The 9,187-nt window shown below is 41.1% G+C and overlaps 1 protein-coding gene across 1 annotated transcript; it reads right to left on the bottom strand.

Annotated features, from left to right (window-relative positions):
* Window positions 1-1,769: 1,769 nt before the first annotated feature.
* On the bottom strand, window positions 1,770-3,478 carry Semg1 (semenogelin 1). Its single transcript, XM_035446283.1, has 3 exons — window positions 3,406-3,478; window positions 2,363-3,064; window positions 1,770-2,161 (listed from the first exon to the last, which is right to left on the bottom strand). Exons 1-3 carry the CDS (start codon window positions 3,476-3,478, stop codon window positions 1,770-1,772), a joined length of 1,167 nt encoding a protein of 388 aa, XP_035302174.1.
* Between the last annotated feature and the right edge of the window lie 5,709 nt (window positions 3,479-9,187).

Here is a 9,187-nt window from a genome sequence, read left to right as displayed (position 1 = left end):
ATATATTAGTAAGTAACCTCACAGTTCAGTTCCTGGCTGTGGGACTATATAAGTGTCAAAGCCTTACTTAATTTCATGAAGTTAAAAAGAGTTAAAGGAAACTTTCCCATATGTAAATGGTGGGCTGATGCTGAGAGAGAAAACAAATTTAATTGAAAATTGATATTTTTAAAAATATTTTTAGTTGCCAGCCTAGCCCTTAATGGCTGAGCCATCTCCAGCCTGAAAATCTGTGTTTCTATGGCAGAGCTGGAACTGGAAACCAACCCCCTTGGGCCAGTGAACTCTTAATTCTGCCAGTCAGTTTCTGAAGACCCACTAGAAAAAGAGTTGTAGGGGATGGTAAAGTTGACTTCAGGTGGCTCACAGGATGACTGCCACAGTTCTAGCACCTTTATTTTTGTAACCCAGACATCTACCAATGTGGATTTTGCTCCAATACTACACAGATGTCTCGTCCTTTTGGAACTGCCCATTAGGAGTGTTCCCAAACCCAGACAGTGGTAGGAATCAGATCTCAGTAAACAAAAGCAAGTGATGCAGAAAGTTATATTTTTATTGGTAAGCAAGCATTTGAGGAAGCTCCGGGGTTAGAAGTCCTACAGAAAAGCGAATGTGAGTAGAGGGTTGTCCATGAACCAGAGATCTGGGACCCCATTGCAGGAGGCATCTGGAAGGTAGCAGAGACTTGACTCTGGTGAGGTGAGTCCTAGGAGGAGAATGGGTAAATGAGGGCAGTCAGAAGTTGAGGCGTAGATGAACCACTGTCTGCCTCTTTCAAGTCTACTAGAGCCAGCTTCTACAGATTAGGGTGCTCAGTCACTAATGACTCCAATGGACCCCAAGTGTGTCCCTGGTGTTTGGTGCTCTCCCTTTCTTAATGCACTCTCATTGCAAACAAAGCAGTGAACATTATCTCCTCCAATGTTGCCAATGTCCAGCAGTAACCTGGACACTTACTGCCTTGTGTTCACTTTTGAACAAAATGACCTTTTACTAACTTCATTCTTTGAGAATCTCATACACATATGTAGTGCAGTCTAATCACTGCCAATCCCACCCTTGTATCTCCCACTCATCCCTATTACCCCTACTCCTCCCTATGAGTCCCCTTCTCACAATCACGTCTTTTTGTTTTGTTTTATGGCCAGCTGAGCTTAACCAGGGCCACTAACATGGTCATAAGCCTGGGACAGGCTCATCATTGGGCACACAATTGAAGATAGTGTCTGCCCCAAACAGATATCTTTGTAATCATGTCTTCCATTTGATGGAAATCCTAAGCCCCCTGATTCCTGATAGAAAATGAAGGTAACAGGGACTCAGGAACACTCACTGGTGTGGAGAAAGATCATCTGCAATAATACCTTATACCAATATAAGCAAGTCAAAGTGTAGAAAAAGTTAGATTTCATCAAAATGTTAAATATGATTGCATATGTGGTACATACTTAATAATATAAACTCTATCTATGTTTGAAAAATCATTGAAAAATACTCCCTTCGTTTAGGAGTTCAGGATCTGTTGTTAACTGGGTAGCTTGCTCTGCCTCTATCATGCCTAGTGCTCATTTTACCAGGGTTGCTCAGCATATTTCTAAAAGTTTGTAACAGAACGCTTCTATTGATGAGAACAAATTGGTATCAATCCCATAATGAACCCAGGGCTTCCTTATATACTACACGTAAACATTGGGATAAATATGTCTCCTATGTGGTAGAAACATACCTTGATAACGATCTTGGTCTTTAGTTGGTCGATGACTATATTATCCTTTAAGCTGAACTTGATATAGGTCTGCCCCTCCCTTTGTAAAATAGCCATCTTGATTAAAATCTTTTCTTTGTTGATAGTGGTCTTGTGATTTCTTTTTGTATTGTTCAAGATATCCTTTATAGGATTGTGAGTGTTCTTGTCCAAATTGGCGTTGTTGTCCAAATTGTAAGTCTTCCCCTGTTTTTACCTGTTGGCTAGACTTTTGTTGTACAGACTGGTCATCATCTTCATCATATTGTTTGCGCACTTGTGATAGTTCTTCATTCATAGCAAATCCTTTATGCTGAGTTTGTTGAGAGAAACCTTTTAGGGATTTTTGTTGGCCAAAGGATTTTAGTTGGGCATCTTGGGATTTTAGCTGACCAAAGGATTTTAATTGGGCGTCTTGGGATTTTAGCTGACCATAGGATTTTAGTTGGGCTTCTTGGGATTTTAGCTGACCATAGGATTTTAGTTGGGCATCTTGGGATTTTAGCTGACCATAGGATTTTAGTTGGGCATCTTGGGATTTTAGCTGGCCATAGGATTTTAGTTGGGCATCTTGGAATTTTAGTTGGCCATAGGATTTCAGTTGAGCTTCTTCACCATAGGATTTTTGTTGGCCAAAGGATTTTAGTTGGGCATTTTGGAATTTTAGTTGGCCATAGGATTTCAGTTGAGCTTCTTCACCATAGGATTTTTGTTGGCCAAAGGATTTTAGTTGGGCATCTTGGGATTTTAGTTGGCCATAGGATTTTAGTTGAGCATCTTGGGATTTTAGCTGACTAAAGGATTTTAGTTGGGCATCTTGGGATTTTAGCTGACCATAGGATTTTAGTTGGGCATCTTGGGATTTTAGCTGGCCATAGGATTTTAGTTGGGCACTTTGGGATTTTAGTTGACCATATGATGATTTCAGTTGCGATTCATGGGATTTCACTTGTCCATAGGATTTCACTTGTCCAAAGGATTTTACTTGTGCATTTTCGGATTTTAGTTGGCCATACGATGATTTCAATTGCGATTCATGAGATTTCACTTGTCCAAAGGATTTTACTTGGGATTCTTGGGATTTTAGTTGGGACATTTGTCCTATACGACAAAGTGAAGCCCCCTTTACACCTGTATGTTCTTGTGAAAGACGTGTGTGTGTCATGCCATTACCCTGGTCATACGCTTGATGCTTTGTCTGCAAGAAAACACTTTCTTCGGCTGCATCTTCACTTGCTCCTTTGAGCCCGTAATTGACATGACCTTTCATAAATTCTGACGAACTACTCGTGAAGCCGCCTTTGGTGAAGCTGCCGCCTTTGGTGAAACTGCCGCCTTTGGTGAAGCTGCCGCCGCTGGTGAAACTGCCACCTTTGGTGAAGCTGCCGCCTTTGGTGAAGCTGCCGCCTTTGGTGAAGCTGCCGCCTTTTGTTTCCCCTAGTAATTCATAAGAACGTTTGTTATATAATCTGCATCGCTCCTTCCAAAATTTTCCTCATAAAACTGCTGATGTTCCCACAAGGGATTTGGATTTGGGTAGAGAAGAATTGAGTCTCATCAAAAAGACCACCCTTTCGAAGGATCTGCTCACTCCCAGAGCACCCTTAAGGACACCCCGGCTGAGTGACTTGCCCTGTAGCCACCATCTGTATACTCACCATAGAATCCGACCACAGATGCCTGTCTTTCCAGAATGAGGAGCAGAGAAAGGATGAAGACTGGGGACTTCATCTTGTCAAGAAGGGGCCTTCACTGAGCACTGAGCAGAGTTGCTCATTTATATGTTTTTTAGCTGGGTGTACCATTGATGTGGCTGAAGCTACAAAAGACACTGCCCCCCCTTTTTATTATCTCTAAATGTCAACTTCCTCCCCTATGCGCAGTTGGGGACATTGGTAATGTTCCCAGGGATTTAGTGCAGGGACGCAATGTTTTTCTGTCATAAGCCTCAGCAAATATTTATCAACCTTCCTGAGTTTATCACATACTCTTTGCATTTTCAAAGAAAATCCAGAGTAGAGTGGAGCAGGGACTTCTTTTTTTTTTTTTTTTTATCATGCTCTGAAAGTAGCCAGGGCCTCATCAAGTTTCCCCAGTCACAGTGCGGTAGTGCTCTTTCCACATGGCATTGTGTAGCTTGCTGTCCCACAGAAGCTCATGAAGCTGCTTGTTTTACATTGAGTTTGACATAGCTTCTCATTTACATGCAAAGGAGCATTCCCGTGTGTAAAGCAACGTAGGAGAGAACTGAACACAAGGAAACCCCAAATAGAAATTTTGAAGAATAAATGGAGAGGTTGAAGGTGTAGCTGTGTGGCACACCACTGGCCCAGCATGTTTGAAGCTCTTGATTCAAACCTCAGCTCTGGGAAAAAATAATCTGGGCATATCAACATCCAAAAGTAGCTCTGAGCTATATAACTGTCAGCACTGACGTGCCAATGTCTATGTTTATCTAAGAGAAACATGGGTGCTTGCTTTTATGATTAGTTTCTTCTGGAAACACTGGTAAGACAAGACCCTCATGGTTGTGATGGTTTGTTAGCTGTAGCATTTTCAAGTAGTGTGTGTGTGTGTGTGTGTGTGTGTGTGTGTGCAGGAGAATGAGCTTGGGGGTGTATCTGGAAAGCCAGATGACGTGCAGAGACACTTTAAAGGGAGAAGCATTACAGCAACTGAATGCCAATAGGAATCACTTTTGAAAAAAAACAACAAAGAGTGTTGGTTTCCTTACTGTGTATGCCATGGAATCCAACAAAAACTAAAACCCAGTATTTTAACAGAGATCTCTGATGGGAGTGTTATACAGCTGCACTAGCAATGGGCTGTGGTGAATACTTATTGCTGCTGGTCATGTCATTGGTATTCTGAGACAAGATGGAAGGCTTGCCTTCTGGTTTAGAAACAAAGCTTTACACAACCGTGAGAACAATAGAAAGGGCTCATTATGGCATTGGTGACTCAGACACACACTCAAAAGGACGACACTCTCCTTGGAAGAAGAGAACATCTCTGCAGTGTTCCCCTTTACACTCACAGCCATACGGAAGTAGTTCTGGGAGGAAGTCTACTTAAAAACATATTTCCAACCATCCCACCCAACACTCTGGGTAGTGCTGTATGGAAGAGGCAAACAAACATCCAAACTAGGTCCTTATGAAAAGAACATGAATAAAATAAATGTAAGATAAAACATGTGAGTTAGGTGGTTTTACACTGAGCCACTCTGATCTCTTACTGAGCTGGTCTCTGTCTCAGGGAAGTAACTGTTTCCCTTGGGGGACCAGTGAGTCATCCTGAAATGATTCTATTATAAAATCACTTACTGTGCCCACTCAACCCTGCCCACCTCCCAGGAAAAAATCCAGGAAATGCTTCAATTGGAGGTAATAAGGAAAGCGTCTAAGAACTTTAACCATATTTCTGAATTAAGAGTAAATTTCTTTTTAAAAATGCAGATAAAACTTAGAGATAAAATGTGTCAACAAAAATCAGGAAGTTGAAGGTCACAAATTCCATGTAATTATGCTATACATTCCAGAAAAGAACTCATTGAAATGAAAGTTTAAATTGAAACATTCAATATACTGGAAAAAATGAAAAGAGAAAAGAGCAATTGAAAGAATAGAAAAACAGGTTGGGAAATCAGTATGGTGACTCCTCAGGAAAATGGGAATGAGTCTATCACAAGATTTAGCAATTCCAGTCTTAGGCATATACCCAAAAGAACACATTCATACAACAAGGACATCTGTTCAATGATGTTCATAGCAGCACTATTTGTAATAGCCAGAAACTGGAAACAGCCTAGATGCCCCTCAACCAAAGAATGGATAGAGAAAATGTGGTACATTTACGCAATGAAGTACTACTCATCGGAAAAAAACAAACAAACAAACAAACAAACAATGGAATCTTGAAATTTGCAATGGATGGAACTCGAAGAAATCATCCTGAGCAAGGTAACCCAATCACAAAAAGACAACATGGTATGTACTCACTCATATGCGGATTTTAGTCATAGAGTAAAGGATTACCAGCCTACAATCCACACTGCCAGAGAAGCGAGTAAACAAGGAGGACCCTAAGAGAGACATACATGGTCCCCTGGAGAAGGGGAAAGGGACAAGATCTCCTGAGCAAATTGAGAGCAAGGGAAGAGGGGGAGGGAGCTACAAGAATGAGAAGGGGAGAAGAGGAAGGATGCAGAGGACATGAGGGAGCAGAAAGGTTGAGTCAGGGAAGAATAGAAGAAAGGCTATGTGATAGGTAGGGTTTCAGTTTGGGGAGTGGTAGGGGAGGAAGGGAGGGAGAAGGGAATTGGGATTGTCATGTAAAACAATCTTGTTTCTAATTCAAATAAAAAAATCTGAAAAAAAAGAAAGAATAGAAAAACAAGTCAAGAATAAGTCATACATATTGAATACTGAAGAATGGCAGTAAAACTCTTCCTGGATAATTTTTAAAAATATATCACATTTTCCTTTTGAAAACATTTTATTATTAACAAGGGTAGCAAACTCTGGCTCAGAAGTTGTGAAGTAATATGCTTAGGGAACAGAAAAGGAAATTTAAGAGTTTTGCTTAATTCTATGCAAGAAGATAATTTGGCAACCTGGAAAATATAACTAGATAAATTATCTTAAGGATAGGCCACAAACCTAAAGTGTATGAATATCATGGGACTACAGAAATCCATCCAAATTTATCTCCCCTAGCTCAGCACCTGTGTGGAGTGAATGAAGTCCTGGGTGAACGCGTACTGTTGACATGTGCAAGACCATGTCAGGGGTGCCGGTGCCTCAGCCCCATGGGAACGACAAGGCTTTCACTTGGCCCAAGTATGGATGATGATGAATGGTTGACCTTTAGCTAAAACCAGTGTGTACAGAAACTACCAACCACGGCTTCCTCATCCAGAGGACTGTAGCCTGAGACTGCTCCCCTACAGAGACCTCCTACCTAGATTAACTTACCTGCCTCCTCCTTCATGCCATATATAATCAACACTAAGTTTCTGTTGCTGGTATGTCTCCATTAGAGTGCATGGCCCACCTGATCCAAGCTTTTCAAGATGCATCTCTGTCCTTTGTTCATTTCCGGTAATGGCCCCCAGTCAGGTCAATCCCAAAGCTGTGCTGGTTATACAGCCATTTATGCCGTGCCTGTGTGTACAGAACCAGTCTACAACTAGATGAATGAAGAACCTATATTTTAATATGTGTGACATAAAATTTACTATAGTGAATATTTTTCAGCTTCATGCTATGAAGTACATTCATATATATCACTAGTGTCTATCTGCAGATGTTTTTCATAATTACAATCCAAATCTATGATGTAACACTACATGTCTCTCTCATCTCAGTCACTCATAATATACTAATTCATTATGTGTCTCTATGAATCTTATCATCCTGGGTGCTTATACAAGTGAAACAATATTTATTCTTTCATATATGGTGTGGTTTCTAATTTAATGTCTTAAAATCTCAGTTTATTTATAACTCAAATTTTAAAAATAATTTTTGTGTTCTGTCTGCATATGGATTTTTTCCTGAATGTGTGCTGTGAGCCACGTATATGTTCGGTGCCTGTGGAGGCCGGAAGAGGGCGTTGATCCTCTGTAACTGGAGTTACAGATGATCGTAAGCTGCTGTGTGGATGGGAGGAATTGAACCTGGGTCCTCTGACAGAGCAACCAGTGCTCTTAACCACTGAGCCATCTCAGCAGCCCCATCCCTTAACTTAGTTTTGAAAGCTATCATGTAATCAAGAGTTTCCAAGTGTTCCAGAACAACCAATATGTTAGGAATCAATTGAATTAAATCAGAAAATCAACCCCAAAACTCCAGAAAAGTAATATTCTTTTTTAAGCATGAAATTATATCTTTAGGAGTCTAAGAAATATTTAACCTTATATGAATAATTGGATATGATTTTTCAGCACAAAAAAATCAGAAAAATTAAAAGTTTATTAAATAAGACAGAGGAAAGTACCCCTATTTGAACCAAATGCTTGTGTATTTCCACAAGGAGAAAAGTGATGACTCTGCATAGAAACATACTGGTCTATGTTGTGTTCATCCACACTCCCCTTACTTCTCCCAAGTGGCAGGCTTGCCATTCCCATTGCAAGTGCAGACTCTGCTCTTGGATTCTTCCCCCACCAGAGTGTCCATGCAGGCAGCACACAAGACCCCAACTGGCCACAAAGGAGCCATATTGATTGCCAATGAGAAAACACAAATATGACTCTGCAAGAGTTTTTGGATCCAAAGTCACCACAGGCACAAGAACTCCAGGTGTGTTAAGTGTCAGGTGCTCTGTTCAAATCACCCAGAAAAGCAACAAACAGGGAGACATTTCCCCCATGCAGCATCCTCAGTTCTCACGCAGCCAGTGTCCTGGGTCTGGGAATGTCCTTTCCAATAGGACATAACTAGCTGAAGCTAACTCCATCTTAGCCCTCTACACATGTACTTTACCTGTGAGCCTTGAGATGGAAGCTGCTGGAATAGTAAATTGAGAAAGGAGATAGAGTATAAAAGGCACTTCTTAGAAATCCTGATAAACCCAATGCCATAGAAGATCTCAATAACCCCCTCCTAAAGGCACAAACTTGAAGACTCATTAGTAGGAGGTGCTTAGAACTCAGGGAAGGTGACCAATGGGAAGTAAAGGCTTGTTGACCCATACCATGGATGAATAGGAAATATGGAGACAGTGTCTTAGTGAAGACGGAGTTAAACAATGACTACTCTAGACGAGGACTCCAAGGCTCCCGAGTTTTAGTTGCAGCATGGTTTGGATATGATGTGCCCTGGGAATGGTTCACATGTGGAAAGCTTGGCCCTCATCTTGAGGAACCCATAACTGAGAAGGTATTGTATGCTGATACCTCTGACATCATCAGTGAGTTGATCCATTAGAAATGAATTCCCTGCACTTTGGAAATCAGTATGGCGATTTCTCAAGAAAATGGGAATGAGTCTGCCACAAGATCCAGCAATTCCACTCCTAGGCATATACCCAAAAGAAGCACATTCATACAACAAGGACATCTGTTCAACCATGTTCATAGCAGCACTGTTTGTAATAGCCAGAAACTGGAAGCAGCCTAGATGCCCCTCAACTGAAGAATGGATAGAGAAAATGTAGTACATTTACACAATGGAGTACTACTCAGCAGAAAAAACCAATGGAGTCTTGAAATTTGCAGGAAAATGGATGGAACTAGAAGAAACCATTCTGAGCGAGGTAACCCAGTCACAAAAAGACAAACATGGTATGTACTCACTCATATGTGGATTTTAGACATAGAGTAAGGGATTAACATCCCACAATCCACACTGCCAGAGAAACTAGTAAACAAGGAAGACCCTAAAAGAGACAAACTTTGTCCTCTGGAGAAGGGGAAAGGGTCAGCATCCCCTGAGA

This window comes from Cricetulus griseus, chromosome 6, assembly GCF_003668045.3.
Source record: "Cricetulus griseus strain 17A/GY chromosome 6, alternate assembly CriGri-PICRH-1.0, whole genome shotgun sequence".
NCBI classification, from domain to species: Eukaryota; Metazoa; Chordata; class Mammalia; order Rodentia; family Cricetidae; genus Cricetulus; species Cricetulus griseus.
This window is presented reverse-complemented; position numbering and strand designations above follow the sequence as displayed.